At 36.7% G+C, this 20458-nt stretch overlaps 1 protein-coding gene across 1 annotated transcript in view; it reads left to right on the plus strand.

Moving 5' to 3' along the window:
* The window catches only part of Dpyd (dihydropyrimidine dehydrogenase), a 764880-nt gene that overhangs the window by 316375 nt on the left and 428047 nt on the right, over window positions 1-20458 (plus strand). Inside the window, exon 11 of the mRNA XM_057794113.1 lies at window positions 9178-9388. Within this exon, the coding sequence (XP_057650096.1) occupies window positions 9178-9388 (211 nt within the window). The remainder of the gene's footprint in view (window positions 1-9177; window positions 9389-20458) is intronic.

A 20458-nucleotide genomic window follows, 5' to 3' on the forward strand; every position in this document is an offset into this window, starting at 1 on the left:
CTGTTACTGTAATACTCACCTCACAGAGTTGTTATTTCTTAATAATAATCTCACAAATTAAAATGTAGGTTACTCCCATTGGTTGTTTTAGTCAGTTTATTATTTGACTCCAAATACAGAATTCTTTTCATTCAAATTAGTAAATGTTAAATAAATATATTTAAAATATCTTCATGTTATAAAATTACTTTAATTTGATACAAAATATTCAAAATTTACATACTATGCATTCACATACCTCAAAAATACTTTAGATATGTTTCAAATAAATGATTACTCTTCAGATAAATTATTATTGTTAACTGCAGTGTTTTATTTTCTCCCATTACATATGTGATGGTTACTTTTAAATTACAGCTTGACACAACCTAAAATAGTTTCCAAAAAGATTTTGATAGAGTAGTTATCTAGATTAGGCTGATTTGTGAATGATTGTCCTTATTATTCATTGATACAGATCATTTGGGGCAGCACTATTCCCTAGGATAGTCTCTGAGATATATAAAATAAAGATAACCAGCTAAGAGCCAACGAATAAGCAGGTAGCATGAATGTGTTTGCTTCCTTCGGCATTTAGCTCTAGATGTAGTGTGAATAGCTATCTCAGACCCTTACATCTTTGACTCATCTCAAATAATGGATTATAACCTATAGTTGTAAGCCCCCAAAAAAACCCTTCTCATCACTATGTTACTTTTTAGTAAAAATAGGACACATTATGAAATTAGAATCAAAGATTAATTATTTAAGGTCTTTTGACACTTAAAAGTTAACTATGTATTAAGAAAAAGAAGTAACTAAAATCAGAAAACGTGATGAAGCAATATATTAAAACATTAAATTTAATGACAATATATCAGAAAAAAATGAAGATTGACATTTTATGGGAGAAGACAGGATTGTGTCTTGTACAAGAATTTTAATATTTAGTCATTTCTGGATTGAAAAAGATAGCTCCAAGTCACCAAGTTTTATGGGAATAGCTTTTTGTGAAATATTACAATAGCAGTCAGTATTGCTTTACTCTGTCTAAATCTAAAGTGAAGAACAGTGAGATCTAGTCAGGTTTAAGGAAATGTCATCAATCATAAATGAATAGTGTAAAATATTCTTTTCTCCCTAGAAGTGATGTGTTTTATGATATCTGTGCAAAGCTACTCTACGTCTTCTCAATAATTCCTTACAATGCAATTCTGGGATTACACTTAAATACTGACCCAGTCCAGATAATGAGGACTGGGTTAGGGGGCTACTATATTTATCCAATGTTTAATACAGTTCCCATATGCAGTGATACCTCTTTATGTTCAAATGCTTGCATTTTCAAGAGTTTTAGGAAAGGCTTGCCTGACTTTACTGATTGTAGATCAAGCATGTAGAGGCTAGATTTTAAAATATAATACATTCTATTACTTATTCATTGCTAATTTGTGTACCAGAAATTATAAGGCAGGCAGCCAGAGTGCCAGTATGAATGAGGGAGTGGTCCAGAAGATTCCATTCCTTGTTGAATCACTGTTTGAAGTGTGTGGCTGCTGGGAGATGGAGTGAAGCCCCAACAACATTAGATTGCTACTTAGCCATGGGCACAAAGACAGCATTATTTCAACTCAGTCAGTTATTAAAAATAAAGAAAACACTAATTTTGCATGGGGAGACTGTTGAGGCAGAATCTCACAGTTGCTGAGGACTTGAGGTTGGATATGATCAAAATACATTGTATACATATATAGAATTTTCAAAGAAAAAGTAAAAATATATTTAAAAATTATAAAATAGACAAAAGTTGTCCTATAAATTAAGGATTATAAGAGTACATGTGAGTACCTAGAATTTGCTCTGTGTCTTTCATCATCTTTTTTCTCTTTGAAAACCAAAATAACCAGGTGATTACATTTTAAAATCAGCCTAGCGTGATTGGTACTACAAGACATCAAGGTTTATTACTAATCTAGCGAGTAGAAGTAAACAGAATGTGTCACGTAGCCAAGAAGAAGTACATTATTGCAAGGTTTCATCTTGCAATATCTCTGTTTTAATTCAGGTCATGATGATTCTAAGAAGTATGTGTAGTTTCACATTTCACACAAAAGAGTTCTATCCCAAAACATCTCAGTTTTATAGTTAGTTACATAGTCCATATGACGGCGGAACTCCCTGCTCCATTGTTCTTACTGAGGTAAACCCTACCCCAAACATGTCACATATAAGGATGCCCTCATTTGAAATCACCAGGATTTATTCCCAGGAGCATGTTTATGAGGGAATTTAAACAAGTCTCATTCTCTGTAGAGATGAGCTTCCTTCTTTCTTCTAGACTTGTTGCAAAAGAGAGAAGAGTTTCCATTCCAGAATTCTCTCAAAGCCAGCTCATTCCCACTAGACTGTTCTTGACTATTATTCAAGATTAATATCACATTTAGCTTGAATAGTGTGTTTTCTACTTTGTCATTTCATGTCCATTTTGGGAAAAAAAGTCATTTATGTTTATATCACTTTTACATACAATAACTTATATGAGAAAGAGAGAGACTCACAGATAAATACAGAGAGAAAAATAGACAGAGAATGGATACACATGACAAGTCATTTAATTGGAGGTCATCAGTTGATATTGGGAATTATATGCACATCAGTATTGTTACAAGTTAAGAAGTTTGCTACATTTTCCAGTTGTGGCACAACTCATATTTTATCAGAGTCACTGTGTGTACACATAATGAATATTCTTGATAAACTAAATGTTAGGTTTCTGAATGTCCAGGCCAAGCCATTAACTTTCAAGTAACATTCAGGCTTGACATAGAACATAAACCGGTCAGGTCAGTAAGAACACCTCATACTTAATAGTCTCTCTCCATTGTTATGCCTTAGATAAGACATTAGCTTCAAATGCAAAATAGACAAATAGTCATAAAGTCAAGGTGTAAGGTGTTATATGTGAATTAAAATATTCAAAATTGGAGTCTTCCACTCTAAGTCTCAATTTGATTGGTTCTATGTACCTAGCAATTTTCTTCTGAATGACAGGTTAGGGTGATAAGAGATTTCCTCAAACGTGACAGAGAACAAGGAAGATGATCCGATTTAAAGGGACCATACATCAAGGGTCAGGAGTTTTGGTAAGCTAAATGAAAAAATATCTTGCTTGGATTTACGAGAAAATACACAGAGAAGTATAGACAAATGCTTGGAAATGCAACTAAATTATGGCCATGTAGAGAACAACTATTTGTCATGTTATCATAGTGAGCATCATTGCTGATGTTTGACAATTTAAGACAAGTATTAATTTGTTACCTGTGATAACCAATATCAATTTTGTACATAGGAACTACATAATACTGGGTTCAATTTATGCATGAATTGGACTGTGTAGCCATAAATATCTGTGGCATATCCAACAATTTCACAGTGATGAACTAAGATCTTTTCCAAGATTAACACTTGCCAAGGAAGATTACTAAGCAATTTTGATTACAAGAAACTTCATTTTGGTCTTGGTATTCTTATCAGATTGATGGTTAAATATACTGATCATAGAGATTTCATTTTATAAAGAATATTGTTTCTTCACATTGCTTGTTAAACTTTGGCATAATTAGAAGTTATTCCAGAATTTAATATATGCTGGTTTTAATTCTGCTCGTTATGGTTTATAAGCTATGCTTACCTTGCCTATATGCAATCTAAAAATGAGTTGACATCATGCTTTTAATTATAGTGAATTAAGTTGTTTCATAATTTCTGCAGTATGATGCCTGTAATAATAATCAGACCAAATCATCACATTACATAAAGTTAATCATTAAAATGATTATCATTATTGCATGCTGTAGTGAACTATTTTTATTTTACTTAGCTTCAACTACATATCTTTCCTAAATATGGAAGTAAAAATCAAAGCCAAGAATTTTTTCTTTTTTACTTTTTAAATACTGTGTAAAAAGTAAAAACAAACTAACTTGTTGAACCTAGCTTTTAAACACTGGAAAAATTGATGCTGCTCACTGCCATATTCCCTCGAGTAATTATTGGTGAGGATAAGAAGGGGGAAGTTCATGTGTTTGTTGGATTTTCCAGTTGTCCCCATGTAAATATAGTGTGATTGCTTGACTATGAAGTGTCCTACACAGACTCATGTGTTAAACACGTGGTTCTTAGCAGTCAGTGTTGTTTAGAGAGATTCTGTGAATATTTGAGGATGAGATACAAGTCTTGCTAAACGATGTAGATCACTGCTGTCCAGTCCTGGGTAATTTGTTTGCCTTGGATACTTTTTTGTCTATGAGTCTTTATATTTCTCTCTTTTTCTAACTCCCTACCTCCTAGTGCTTTCTGACCACCATGAGGCGAAAAGTTTCTTCTACTGTGAGGTCCAGTACTACAATGGTCTAGCCAAGCACATGGGGCCAACCAATCAAGGACTGAATGAACCTTCTAAAAGGTTCTTTCATAAAATTTTCTCTCAAGACTTTTGAACACAGTGACCAGAAAGCTATCTAATGCATACAATTCTGCTGAAAATATGAATAAATGATATACCATGACAGCTGCATTTTTGTACCAGTTTCTCATACTTCTTGATTATCAATGATCATTAAAAATCTTCAAATATGAAAATGATATAGCACTCTGTTTATGAATGACTTAGATTAAAAAGCTGTCTTCTGTGAATAGCAGAATATTCATGTATACACATAGCAGATAACTGGTCAACCTGATCCATCATTTCTTAATGGTAATTGACAACATAGAAATTACCATTTTCTTTTTATGCCATTCGGTAAAGTAGCATTATGGCTAAGTAGTATATCTTCTCCATACCCATCTGCTTATACTTGGAGTTTTTTTTTACCCATTCACTGAAATCTACAGCTAGCTAGTTTTATTTTCATTTAATTTGAATATCTTCCAGGCTATTGTAATAGTTTATCAGTCACTCTGTTTTTTTTTTTCTTTTGAAGAGTGTATTGCCAGTTCTTTGAACAGAAATAAATAGGATGGCATCCTGTCTTGATGCTTTTGAATGTAACATACTGGCTGCGTTCATTTGAAAGAACACATGTTTGAAATTATCTGTCATTGGCTTTTGAATATCACTTTTGGACACTGGAGACAGAAATTTTAATATTATATTATCTTGGTATTTAGAGTTTTGTGTAGTAGTTTGCTATTTGTTATATAAAATTAAACACTTATTTTTCTTCCTTCACAGAGTATGATTTTGTCTCCTTATTCCACATGTGGAACCTGCTTTGTCCCTAATGTAGCCATTATCCAAGTTCAATAAGTTTCTTTTAACTCATTTATGGCATTGACTTTGTAAACTTATTCCTTGGTTCCTATCTTTCACAATTTTAAGGCACGCATGCATTTATTTGTATTGAGAGGCTTGATTCTCATACTCTCTGAAAAATCTCTCTATTCCTCCAAATTCCTGACCTCTAGCTCTGTCACTTCCTGTCACATTTGTGTCATCAGATCTCAGAACATGACTCACAATCATACTGTGTGTGAAGCGGAGGAAGCCCAGAGTGAGTAAAGTCCCAAGTGAATGTGTGTGACTTCAGTCAGCCATGCTAAGTAACCCAAAGCCTCAGACCCCCAGGAAAATGGCAAAACCTTCCCCTGCAGAGTCAACCTAAAAGCAAATGGCAAAGCCTTCCCTTGGTCCTTGTGTGAATGTTGATACCACATGAAAAACATTTCTACCATAACCCTCTCATCCTGATATTAGGGTCTGAGAAATGCTCCCCTACAAGGACTGTTCCTAATGAGTCAGCTAAAACTGTGTCCTTGATACATCTCTATACCAAAACCCCTGCCTCATTGATTCAACAATATACAATAACCCCGCCTCTGTATTCAATTGTGAATAATCAACATGCTAAGCCTTTGGGATTACTTCCGTTTCTCCATCAGAGGGAACCAGTCCAGCAAACCCAGCATTTTCTGTATGTCTGTCTTCAACCCATAACCATTTGGCACTGTTCTTCACTGACCTAGTAACTGTCCTAAATAAATCTGTGTGTGTGTGTGTGTGTGATAAAGTATCTTTAGTCACAACTTTAGTCATCTCTTTAGTTTCTTAACCTATAATATGTTATAAATTAAGTATGAAAAAGAATACCTGCTACTATCACTTGTAATTATCAGGCAGATCTTCTAGGGAGGGAAATTAGGCTGACAAGATGGCTTGGCAGACACAGACAAGTGACATCATGTCTGACGCATGGAATTTAATCATCAGGATTCACATGCTGGAAGGGAGAGTTATCTCACTCAAGTTTTCTTTGGATATCCACATGGGTGCCATGCACCCACACACAATACACACACACACACAATCACCAAAATAAAATGAATAAAAATGCAATTTTAAATCTGAACATATATACCCATGTTATATCCCTAAATTATTGAAAGGATACTTTACCTGATGTGTAATTTCACATGTTCATCTTCTAATTGCCCTAATATTTTCTTATTTCCCAAGACAAGTATTTTCATGATTTCAATATCCTCCTGCCCCACACAACATGAACACTTTCCCAATAAATACATATGTTCAGATGATATTCTGGTGGTTTCTCTTTACATTTCTCCCCTTGTTTATAAAATGACTAATAGTAAATAAAATTGTATTTGATAGCAAAGTAACTGTCACATGTAGTATGATAAAGGGACATACATATCAACAGGTTTGAGATGGGAATTCAAAATAATCTGCCAAAAGAGCAGTGTTTGTAATGCTAGGCTTAAGCACACTGTCAGGCAGGAGTTAAGGAAGCTAAATATCTTTTTAAAAACTTGATCCCTTTTTTTTCTTTATTTATTTTTGAAAGTCAGTTACACCCACAAAAACACAGACAATAGATAATCTCACAGCAGCAAATTCCAAAGAAGGAAAGCTAAATAGCTTTACGAAATTATCAACTTTGTCTTATTAGAAAATTATGATGTAGTAGAATATGGATTAAAGATGAAGGGCCATGAGCTAACATATAGGCACATGCCGGTGATAGGGTGTGGTGCAAAAGTAGAACAGACCTGCTGCCAGCTCAACTGTTCACTTCTGGCTTCTACAAGTTGCTTTATTGTATATGGATAATCATTATCATTGCCTCACGCTGAATTCCCTTGACCGGGTCCTGCATCTCATTGTAAATAAAAAGCACCTGGAGTTCTTTCCAGCTTCCTAGTTGGAGCTGAAACCCAGAGGCTGATGGCATAACATAACATAGGAGGCTGCCCATGACAGCACCTATGAACCAGTCAAACTAAGACGCACAACACGCTCATCCTGAGATGAAGCCTAAAAGAGTTCATGCAAACATATCTGTCTTTTGTTTCCTTCCTCCTGTTCACAGAAAATATGGTCAGGCAGGTGGACTCTCCGTATTTTGGATTCCTCAAGCAGTGTGAACCACAATGCATACTTTAGAATGTATAGATCAATGAGAAGAAGAAAGCATAAAATTATGATATAATCTGAATAGGTGTTGGAATTCTGTTTGTTTACAATCAAAACATGGAATTTTAGGTCCTCTAAACCTTGGATCAGTGGGGGAAACAGGCTGAGGAAAATCTTAAGGGTTTTTTTTTATTTGCTAGTGATATCTAATTTTATTTCTGAATTTAGCAACAACTTGGCTAAATACCTTAAGAGATGGTGTACTCAAATAGATGAAAACTGTCGAATAGACAAGAAGTAAAGAAAGGGCAAAACCTGTTGTAAAGCAACCTACCAGGCATACTCTACAGTACCAGAGGCATACTTCTGTATTTTACTTAGGCCCTTCCCAGAGTCCAAAACAATTATAAATACACATGCTGGATAGGCTTATTCAATCCATGAACATTTGGCAATGTCACTCACTCAATTATGACATTATGATTAAATGTTAATACCATTCCTCATTCTTGAAACGCCATAAACTTGTTTCTTGTGTTACATTATGCAAATGTCACAAAGGAGATACGGAAAACATATCTTATATACCATACTGTTTTTATGATTTTGATCACTTAAGAGACAGCTTGCCTCTCTAAAAAAATCATACGTTCCTCAGGAAAGTTCCCACCAAGAGCCTACCAGCCTTCTACAGGTATGGGAATGGTCTCTGTAGTGGCACATTTTCTACTTTGTGTGTGTGTGTGTGTGTGTGTGTGTGTGAGAGAGAGAGAGAGAGAATTCAGATTATATTGATAAATGGGTATCATCTAAAACAAAGGGTGGAATAATAATATAAGGAAATATGAATCTTTTGTGTGAATGGGCAACCTCTACAGGCACAAAGTAAACAATTCCTATTTGGTGAGAGGATGAGTCACAGATAAGAAGGGAGCTCCAGGAGGTCTGGACTTGTCTTTCTGATTTTTTTCACTGATGCCCCTCATGACTATACTGTTATAAAAGGGAGAAGGAATTATTTTCCATACTTACTCCAAGCATCTCATTTTCTTTCCCCAACTCCTATTCTAATCATGTGTTTGCACAGATTTGTTCATCCATTTTATTGGTATTTTTTTCTAGTTCAGTTATATGCATCTAATTAATACTTTTTTTTTTTTTTGAGACAGAGTTTCTCTGTAGCTTTCGAGGCTGTCCTGGAGCTAGTTCTTGTACACCAGGCTGGCCTCAACCTCACAGAGATCCACCTGCCTCTGTCTAATGAGTGCTGGGATTAATGGGGTGCACCACCGCCCCAGCTGATAAAAAATATCTTATGTTTAACATGATTGCAAATAGAGTTTATTCTGCAAAACTAAGGTGTTAGGAGCCCAGATTAGTGCAGTTGAAAATGTCGCACATCACCAACTGTAGATCATTTAAATAAGTAAGACTTGAGAGGGTCTCTTTCTGAGGTGCTGGGAATGAACCCAGGGCTAACACCTGTTTTTGAACTGCACTGCCGCTAAGCATTGTTCCCAGCTGGAAGTAACTTATGTTACCATGTTCTACAAATTTCTTTGTCTCATTTCAAATTCAAGACTCCCATGAGCAAGCAGCTAACGCCTGAAATTCAGCTTTGGTTGGAAAAAAAATCAAACCAAACCTTCATATAAATTCAAACATTTTAACCTCTTAACATGCAAATAGAGTTGAAAATCACCTATTACCTATGATAGCCAGTATTTCTCACATTTTATTTATGAATTCTTTTGTTTTAGATGGAACTCGCTAAGGAAGAAAAATGTGAATTTTTGCCTTTCCTTTCCCCACGGAAAGTTATAGTCAAAGATGGAAAAATTGTGGCAATGAAATTTGTTCGAACAGAGCAAGATGAAACTGGAAACTGGGTTGAAGATGAAGAGCAGGTGGTGCGCCTGAAGGCCGATGTTGTCATTAGCGCCTTTGGTTCTGTCCTGAGTGATTCCAAAGGTAAGACATTCCTAGGAGCCCCTGTGTGTGATGCTGTGGGTGTTGTTTTATGGCTCTAATAGTTCCCAACTTTCAGCCACTTTTGCCTATCTTAATATTCATTTCACTTTGTTAGTATGGACTGCAAGTAATCTTGATTGAAAAGGCTTAGAAGTGTTATTACCAAATATATAGAATTAATTTAAAGTAGGGAGAACTGAAAAGAATGTGAATCTTTAAGCTAATGTCCAAAATACATATTCTATTTTATAATAATGTTTGCCTTGTTTCCTATAAAAGAATGGCCTTTCTTCAATTAGAGTAGAATAAAAAGATGTAGCTAAAAAATTCTAACAGTCTGTTTTAAATGGTGCAGAGAAATTATGATGTAACAAAAAGCAGAAACTTAGATTCCATATTTATTACCAACACCATGGCAAACCATCTCTCTGAACACGGGACACCAACATTATCCTTTAGAAGTTCAAATTCCTGTCATTTCATCTGAATGCCCTAACTGGATATGCAGAGGAAAAATAAAATGCTTAGGCATATCACGAGAGAGGGAATGTTTTATATAACATTTCAACCCCATAGTTGTCAGTCAACTGAGAGACTGCCTTGTGTTGGAGCTCTCCCACTCTGGTACCATTGTAAATGAAAGCTGAAATACCAAGGCACCTTCATTTTGCAAATCTTTGCCTTTCAATTCACACTGTTGAAACGACAATTATCACTTTTATTTTCTGAAGGGAAAATAAAAGGCCTTTCTGCTGTTCAGACGTTCACTGAGAACAATAATAACAGAAAATCTAAACCTCACACGTCTGCGTATAATGCTTACTGTATCCATGTGAAGCCTGGAGGAAATGCATGCATGCAAATACATATTTTTATGCAGCAGATAGGTAAAGATTCAAGCAGTCACCAGGCTTTTTTTTTTCCTGCAGGACACGCAACATCTTGGTATTTAAAATCATCCAGATGTTTAATGTCATCAAGATAAATGTTTTCAAATGGCAGAATGATGGCCTGAATTTGTCACTTTCCATATAGATGCTTGTATGAAGTGTAGACACAATCACTGTGTGCTTTGTGTATTCGTTAACTGAGTTTTTAAAGGAAAAATGAACTGTGAAAGTTATGTTCAGTTATCTAAAATATACTGTTCTCTGCAAAAAGTAAGATGCCAATGAAGTTTAGGTAGCAATTCTACTTATGAGTCATGTATCAAAATAATTTATTGTTCAGCCACTAAATTTATATTTCATGACTGGCAGTCGAGTATTTTTAGAAGTATTATTTTGTAATCAAGACAGATTATCTTGTGCCTCAGAACACAGGAAACAGCTTTTATAAACTCACTATTATTTTAAAACTTACGTTTATGTATGTGTAATTTGGCTGCTGAGATTTTGTTGTTATTGTTCGAGACAGTCTCTCACTATGGATCTGTTCCTACCTTTGAACTTTTAATTCTTTAGGCTCACCCCTATGAATTACAGGCATGCACTGCCAGACTAAGTTTTGTTAATGACAGTATGTATGTGTTTATGGACATGTGCATCAAGAATGAGATAACTAATTTAATATTTAGTGTTTAATTTATGGAGTAGAAAAAATTGATATGTTCAATTTTAGAATTTCATGCTTATTCTACAATTTGTGCATTTTGTTCTCTGTGTCTGTTTCTTGTGGTACTTCACATGGCTTTTAGAATTCCTAACGGCTATTTAGAGAAGCCAAGAAAAGCATGGTGCCCTAGTAGGGTGTCTTTTTCCTATCCTGATTTGACACAGAATAAAATGCTTAGAAATTGTATCCTTATGCACAATCCCATGTTATACTAAGGTCTCTTGGGGTTTCTAAGGACAAAGTGTTACTTTCCAAATGAGTGGGCAGCTGGAATTAGCTGTGATGTTAAACAGCATTCTTGTCCTTTTTTCTGTTACTAGTCGGCCGTGTCTAGACTGAAGTTTCCAGGATGTTGCTGTCCTTATTCAAAGAATTGACAAAAAAAAAAAAAAAAAAAAAAAAAAAAAAGCACACAGAGATCACAAAGTAGCAAGAACCTTGTTCCATATAAAGAATAGCATAGATCTGAAATGTTCTCTATGGGAGCAGGGACGTATATGGAAAAGTGTTCAAATGCTGTGATAGTTGTATGTGCTGCCATTTATGAGGTGGACTAGGAGGTGGAATTGTGGGCCCTTGAGGGATTAGCACAGGCTGTTCTCTGTTGCAATCGACTGGCTTGGACTCTGCAAGGTTTTTTCCCCCTAATGAGAATATTCCTTATAATGCACCTGATTTTACTCATGTGCATATTGAACAGACATAGGCATAAAAAGATAAATAGTGACTTCTCCTAAATTTCATTCAGTGGACACAGTTTGCCTCACTGTGCATCCACCCAAACCCAGTGCAGTCCATAAAAGTCCATTGGAGAGCCTGGATATGTTCCAGCATGTGCTTGAAAACCATACGGTTTCCAAGGAGTAAACAATCAGTACAGTTAAACTCAACACAGGTTGCCAGATGTTTTATTTGGAGAATAGTGTGTGTTTATATTATGCATATGAGAGTCCTCAGTTGTCAGCTCCATTGATGGATGGATGTGTCCATACTGTAAGCCAAATGGAGAACCAGGCTCTTCTGTGCTTTCGCGTGTTTGTCTGGTTTGCTCCTGTGCACTGTTTTCAATCCTACTGAGGGGTCATGGGAAACTATTTAGAACTGGTAAAGGAATTTGGGTTTTAGAACTTACATAGGAAGACCTTTTAAACTCATAATAATAATAATAATAATAGTAATTTTAAATTGAGAAAATCTTCACATGCACATAAATATTCTGGGTATACTGAAACCAGTTTACTGGAAGAAAGCTGCACGTTTGGAAAAGAAAAGATAACTCGTTTCTACCTGAGTTTGTTCAATTCCAGTGCCTGTGGAGTGTGAGCCTCAAATGATTACCATGAATGCGGTACACATTTTAATGCACTCATCAATATCTGTGTCTCAAAATGTTAGGTGTTCTTGTCACTTTTCCTCTCTTCTTCTTCCCAAATTTAGTTTGCATAGACTCGATAAGTTGCACGAAAACACAGAAACAGCATTTCATACCTTATGCAGTTTTATCTATTTGACAATGTTAAATATTTCTGTTTGAAATGTTCTTCTCCAAATCACTTAACCTTTCTAAGGTTCAGCTCTTCATCTATCAAAACAATAACAAAACCACGCATAATGAAACCATCTCTCCCTATCCTGTAACAGGACTGTCAGAAATAAAATGAAGGAGCGGGAAAGTGCCTTGCAAACACAACTATAAACAGACTATTATTGTTTATGTCGTTCCTGCTTCCTGCATTTTTCTTTTAGTTATTTGTAAGCCTGTCACTGACTTCCTCTTTCTTTTTGCTGTTACGTTTAGTCCTTTCCAAAGTCCAGAGGTTGCAAGTTAGTTGAAGGACCACTCTCAAGAGGAAAACTATTAGTGAACAGGATTACCGAAAATTCCTTCAATATGCTTCTCTGTTAAAGAATAGCAAATTATAACTATTTTGAAATTCTTTTACACCCAAATCAGAAGAGCTATCATCAAGAAAAAATTCAGAGGCTGGCAAGAATCCAGGGAAAGAGGAACACTATACACTGCTGTTGCGAGTGTGAACTGATAGAGTCTCCATGGAAATTGTGTGGAAGTTCCTAAGAAACTAAAATGAGCACAGGCTCGAGCTACCCCACCCCAGGATATGTGCCAGGAAGAATCTGTGTCGGGGAACCATAGATCTATGTACACATCTATGTTTATTGCTTTTTGTGTTATGAACATTAGCTATAAACTCTCATTCTTAAACATCCACTGTTTAAGATTTTTTATGTACAATTTATGTATCAATTGCTTTGACTACTCATATAAAAGCGATAATTGATTCCAATGAAAATTTCAAGGAGTTATTTAGTTCCTTAAAATTATAGTAGCATCTGACATATTAATACTCAATACACATTCACAAATACACTTATGCACTTGACTTGAACTGACCATTCGGGGATATAAATTTATTAAAACTATTTTATTAAACCTATTTTCTTCTGAGAAACAGGCCAGTTTGTTTTATTTTTCTAAGAAAAGGTAAACAATTTTTTTCATTCCCTGACAGTAACTCCCCCCCCCCCTTGTTTGGCATAAACTATGGCATTCATTATAATTAGATGACTAGTTGACTAGTTAGAGTTTGTCTAGTGTATCAGCTCAAACAAGAGCTCCAGAGCCAGGCTTCGCCAGGCTGTTCTTACGGAAGTGTGGCTCTGTCCTTTTCGTATTTTTCCTCTGAGGAAGCTTCTTCAAACTTCATGGTCCTTTTGTATAAGGGGCTGAATTGGTATCTACAACCTAGTATCACTTTAAGCATAAATGAAATAATATCTGTAAAAAGGTTGTATGCAGAGTTAAAGCATCTCATGAAATTAATATGATTTTTTACAACAAATATTTTAATAACTAAATCATGTTTTAATACACCTTCATTATAAACGTTGTGCAGACACGAATGCATTTAAAAATCAGAATGTCATCATCATCTTGAAGCCTCTCTCAGTTGTTCATTTGATACATTTTGTTGGCTTTATTAGTGAAAAGAAAATCCCACATTTTTAATGGTCTATAACATTTTAAGATTTTTACTTTCGAATATGATGGTTGCCTTGAGTACTGGAGCAATTTTCTTTATGTAAATTCTTAGTTGCACAGGTATTCATTTTGTGTTTCCAAAAATCAGGTATTTGAAGAGCAAGGCAATTTAAATCACTTTGGATTTTCAAACTGAAAACAGATTTTATTAGTTTATTTATTCTAAGGGGAATGCTTGTTTTTGAGATGGAGAAATGAATCACTTCTGAGGATTTAAACCCCTGAAAAGTATGAGGTGATATGAGTTTTAAAACACAAGGCTTGGAAAGGAAGAAAGCACAAAAGATGATGGCCGATTTATGTGGTTTGCATGCTACAGGGAGCAGGGACTTGGACCCTGAGCTCTGAGGAACACAGCCGGGGGAGGCCGACCTCCAAAGGAAGGAGTTTATACACAGCATCAAGGCCTGCAGTTTCTGCTCTTCGCAGCAGGAACTAGAGATAACAAGCACAATGCCCAGATCTTTCTGAATCTTTAATGCAGCCCTTAGAAACCAACTCCCTTGATGGCATTAATTGCAATTAGCTGCATAAGGGAGTGTTTTGTGGAGGAGGGAGAAAGACAGTTTTAAAATCACTCATCGATCCATTAGAGGGCCCTTAGAAAGGTCTTTGAAGCCTTGTGGGAAAGTCAAGCTTTCTATGGAAACCAGCTTCAAGTGTGCTGTGGAGTCCCCTTCTTCCTCCAGGAGGAAGGGTGCAGGTCATGGCTTAATTGTGTTCATTCTGACAGTCAGAATGAGAAATTGATAGGCAAGAGATGATGTGCCTGAGATCTTAGCAAAGTGAAGATGGAGACTCTGGGGTTTTCAAAAATGATCATCTTTTTTCAGAGGGAGAAATTCTCTAATATTATTTTCATGTGAGCTCCTGATGGGTCAAATGCCAAGCAACCATAGTTATTTATACTATAAAAGACTTGAAATCAGTGTCTGATTTATATTAGAACTTATTAAAATATGATTTATTAAGTAATTCACAAACAGATGTAGAACCATAAGATTTTTCAGGACCACTATGTCTGTTATTTATTTGATGTTCTAAATGATAAAGCATTTTTTTTCCCAGAAATTGGTGGAAGCACTTAGAAGGAATTTTATTTGGCTTTTAAGCCCTTTGACTTGCAGTTTGCTTAAGTCCCCTTCTTCCTTACAAAAAAAGCAAAGAGAAAAGGTGAGGAATGAAGTACCAACTTGAGAAAGTATCAGATCTGCTCTATTGTATACATTTTATTGAATGTATGGTATAAACATCAAAGAACAGATAGAACACTGGATTTTCTTGCCTGGTGGGAGAATATTTTTAGCTATTGCAAAACCTTGAAGGAAGTGGCTTCCCAGTGGTCAATGTAGATAAGAATGGTTGAGGTGGACTCCAGCAGTCAAGTGGTCAGAACAATGCAACATACTAGGTGTATTAGGATGCAATCATTTGCCTTGAAGTTTTCCCATTTGTATTTTCAAATGTACAAGAAGGAATAAAAGAAACATAGTGTTCTGGCTCTGTTATTCCAGGTGCTTGTTTGCTTATGGAGTTCTGACAGCCTGCTATCTCAGACTCCGAGCTAGGATGCTCTGGGGAGAAAGTGGGTTAAAGGCATGCGCACACTGTACTTCCAGAAATGCAGTTTAAAGGAAGAAAACACCTACTTCGAATCAATGGAATCGGAAGGAGTTTAGTGTCTCAGGGAAGCACAGAACTGAGCAGGAGGGCTCAGGAAAGCTTCTTGGAGGAGGTGGGTTAAAAGTTGAAGCCTGAATGATGTGTAGGAGTTCCCAGGTGGAGTGGAGGTGGAAGGGAGGGAAGCCACAAGAAGATTATGCAACGTGCTTCACACCACACTGTAGATTAAGTAGTCATTTTACAGTCATTTAAGAAAGCTGCTTAAAAAGTATGTCTTCAGAGAGTTGTCAGCAGCCTACTCATTCCATGCATGTTCTTATCTTTATAAAGGAAGGTATGAATTTTTCACTTTCATTAGAACTTCATTATTTGATGGTTTCTACCATGCATCCTATTATTAATCTGCTTGCAGTGTACCCTTGTTTAGGGACTGCTCGAAGCCCATTCATTTACGGGGACTTCAGACATGCCTGACTAAAGGGAAGTCTTTACCTGCCAACCTACGGAGAGAAATTATCAGATACACATTGCCACAAAATATGGTAATCAGATCTGAAGTGGTTTCTATAAATGAGCAGACATTTTCCTGTTGGATGAAATATCACATACAAAACCACTAGCTGACAAGATACTTTCATGTGGTCAGGCAATGAATGGGAGAGATTGAGTTAGTTGAAACAGATGGCGTGGGTATGTAAGATGGGAAGTGGGCAGGGATAGGATGGCTGGAATTTTTGCGACAACTTCCTGTTGAGTCAAAGGACTGCTTGCTATGATAAATTTGTTGTTGTTTTGAAATTACATTTCAACCAACCCGGTGACAAAGTGAGTAAATGCTTTAGATATCTGGGATATCTTTATCTCAAACAAGATAGATAATGTTGCTAGATGCGTTCTATCTGTATTTTAAACTATATTCAAACTAGGAGTTAGGAGTCAAAGGGTTACCTTTGATTGTTGACTCATGTATGCAGGCAAGTGTGTTTTCTGTAAGACACCTTTCTTGTATGAGAAAATTATTTACTCATCTTCAGGATATGATTCCAGAAAGTAGAAGGAAGCTGCCCTAGTAATATGATGGAGAAGCTGTACACAAATGGCAATTCCCAAGCAACATGGACAGAACTCAGGAGTACAGCAGGTGGGATCCTGCTGGCGATGCTTGTAATGTGTTGCAGCTGGAAATTTTTAGTTTAACCAGCAACTGAAAATAGGGATGGAAGTAAGACAAAAGAAAATTGAAAACAGCTTTCCGAATTTTTATAATAATTATATTTAATTTGCCTGTCTGCCCATTCGTTCTTGAGACAAGTTCTTACATGTAGTCCATGACAGCCTCAAACTTTCTTATGTATGCTTGTGTAGATGGGACTTAAGCTGTTGTCCCTCAGATGCCATCCAAGGTATGCTCGTATAGACGCGGCTTTAATTGTTGTCGGATGCCATCCTGCATATGCTTGTAGAGACGTGACTTTGGTTACTGTTCCTCAGATGCCATGACTTTAGTCATTATTCCTCAGAGGCCATCTAGCATATGCTTGTGTAGACGTGGCTTTAGCTGTTGTTCTGCAGATACCACCCAGCGTATGCTTGTGTAGGCGGGGTTTTAACTGTGGTTCCACAGATGCCACGCAGCGTATGCTTGTGTAGGCGGGGTTTTAACTGTGGTTCCACAGATGCCATCCAGGGCATTTTCCTTTAGAGACAGGACTTCTCACTTTTAGGCGTTCACTAAGTAGGCAAGTTTGGATCCCTCAGCAGGCAAGAGACAGAATTTACCTGTGGCTGCCCAGTGCTGGGATTATAAACACATACCACCAAGTGTTAATTTATTTGTTTTGTTTTAGTGGTTGCTATTGTTTTAATATTTATTTTAATTTTTCAATAGTTCTTTGAAATTTTTATAGAACATGTTTTGTTCACATTCCCCAAACTTCCCAGATGTACCATCCTTCCCTTCCCAACCAGCTTTCGGTTTTTTTTTTTTTCCTCTTCAAAGACAATTTGTACTTCCCAAATTTTCCTGGATATATGACCTTCTGCTGTAGCATGGTTGATTTATCAGACTTTATGCTTGTAACAAAACTAAGCCTTCCTTTCCCAGCAGCCAAAGATCGCCAAAACCTCTTCAGCTAGGAGCGGACTTTGTTCAATTCCCTTTCCCATGCTGAGATTTGGTCAGATTTAGGCCTTCACACGTCTTGTCCTGTATGCAGTTGCCATGCTCTGGGCGGAGACCCTGATTCCCTGTCATTATCTACTACTACTGGCTCCTCTAATGATTTTCTTCATGGGTTGGAAGAAAATAGACCTCGTGTTCTCATGCTTACAAGACAAACCCTTTACTGACAGGGCTATCTCCGTAGCTCTTGACCCTCAATATTTCAATCCTCCTTTGGCTTCCTGTGCTGGGACTACAGAAGAGCTCCAGCGCATCCAGTCTCGTTCACCTGACTTTTCACTGTCGTATCTTATTTCTTACAGTGGGGGCTATTATTCCGTGAATGGACTGCCAAATGTAAGCTGATACAGCAATTTCTCATGGAAGTTTGATAGATGAATATAGTAGAATTTATTTTGGACTCCCAGCAGCAGCTCTCCTGCCATACTATGACACTTTTATGTGATGATGGCAAGTCTCTTGAAGTAATGGCAGCAATGTTTTATTTCATGGTACTGTGCTCCCTCCACCATCCAATGCATATGCACCCTCACATTAGTATTTCATTTTAAAATGTCTGCATATGCTAGTTGGTTGGCTCAGTGATGAGCATAACCCATCTTAGTCTATTCAGCACCTTGCCTTGCTTTTAATTCTATTTTGGACAAGAAGAATTCCCAAGAGGCTACTAGGAAAACTGTATCTATTTTCTTAAAAATTGCCTTTTTTTATCAGAAAGATTTTTTTTCCTGGCTAGATTTATTATCTTTCTATTATAAAATACTCTGCCCAGACAGAAGGATGGAGTGTGAAATTGCAAGCCAGTTCCTGGCATTTCTGCAGAATAACCATTGAACATAATGGAATCCTTGCACTGTTTTCTCTTAGAATGATTTTAAAGGGTAGAAGTGATGAGGAGGGAGGTCAAACTGATAACAGTGTTGAAAGTGATTTAGAATCAACATCACATCACTTACAACTGCCGTAGACATCCGTTTGAAGCGCGACATGATATTTCCGTAATTATTTTACTTCCTTTAATAACTGCATAGGAATAGGTTTGTTTCCCCAGTGGATCGCTCTGTTCAGAGCCTTTCCTTATCTTTATTTTCCAGGTTTCACTAGTGCTTGATACCATATGCATTCTTACAGGGAGACAGTGTATAAATCAAATCAAAGTCATTTTCCATCAAATCAAAGATTACATAGAAGAAGCAGAGCAGTGGTATGTAACAAGTTTTGTTGGGGAAAGGAGGCAGAAAATGGAAAAATAACGTAATTGTTTCAGAGAACAGAAATCATAAAATATAGTTAGCAATATTCAACATATAGTGTATGCTATAGAAGCCTGTACCTTATTGACCAGGTGTTATTATATTTGTTTTTTTAAATACTGTTTACCTATAGTGTAATAAAATGCTACTCTTTGGAAAATGAAAAATATATTTATTCATCAATAATGTTATAATTTGGAAAAAGAATATACATTGAAACAAACTACCAAAAATAAATTTTTCAGTGTTTTCAAATTCCTGGCTTGTTACTTTTGAGGTTCGGGGATAATAAGTATCCCTGATATTCCTAGATTTTTCAAAATTGTATTTTAAAGATATTACTAACCCCATAATGGCTCCCCTAATCAAGATATCTCTTTCCTTGCTCTCATCTCTGTCCCTCCTCCATCTCGACCATCCCATTCCCTCAAGTTCTCCTCACTCCTCCCCTTCTCCCCTCCTCTCCTTTTTCCATCTTCTTTGCTCCCCCCACCCCTGTGCTCTCAATTTTGTCAGGCGATCTTATCTAATTCAATTTCCAGATAGATCTATATATGTTTTTCTTTGGGTTCACCTTATTACTTAGCTTCTCTGGGATAATGAACTATAGGCTCAATATCCTTTGCTTATAGCTAGTATCCCCTTGTGAATGAGTACATATCAAAAAATCTTTTGGGGTCTGGATTACCTCACTCAGGATAGTCTTTTCTAATTCCATTCAAAACCTGGCTCTAAAGAAATTCCCAGAAATCCACAAGGATGACCCCAGCTAAGACCCTAAGCAATAGAGAAGAGGGATCTTGACTTGTCCTGTAGTCAGACTGATGAATATCTTAAATATCACCATAGTACCTTCATCCAGCTACTGATAGAAACAGCGCAGAGACCTGCATTAGAGCACTAGACTGAGCTCCCAAAGTTCAGTTGAAGACTGGGAGGAATGAGAATATGAGCAAAGAGGTCAAGACCATGATGGGTTCATCCATTGAAACCATCTGCCTGAGCTAATGGGAGCTCACCAACTCCTGCCAGACTGGGAAGGAACAAGCATAGGATCAAACTAGTCTCTCTGAATGCCCCAGTTGCATGGCTGGGGCAGACTTAGGGGCCACTGGCAGTGGCACTAGGATTTACCCCTACTGCATGTATTGGCTTTTTGAGAACCTATTCTCTTTGTATGCATACCTTGCTCAGCCTAGATATAATAGGGAGGGCCTTGGACCTTCCACAAAGCAATGTGCCTTACCCTCTCTGAGGATTGGTTGTGGGTGGGGTGGGAGGGTGTGTGGAGGGAATGGGATGGGGGGAGGGATAGGAACTTGAATTGGTATTTTTTA

This window comes from Chionomys nivalis, chromosome 18 (genome assembly GCF_950005125.1).
Source record: "Chionomys nivalis chromosome 18, mChiNiv1.1, whole genome shotgun sequence".
NCBI classification, from domain to species: Eukaryota; Metazoa; Chordata; class Mammalia; order Rodentia; family Cricetidae; genus Chionomys; species Chionomys nivalis.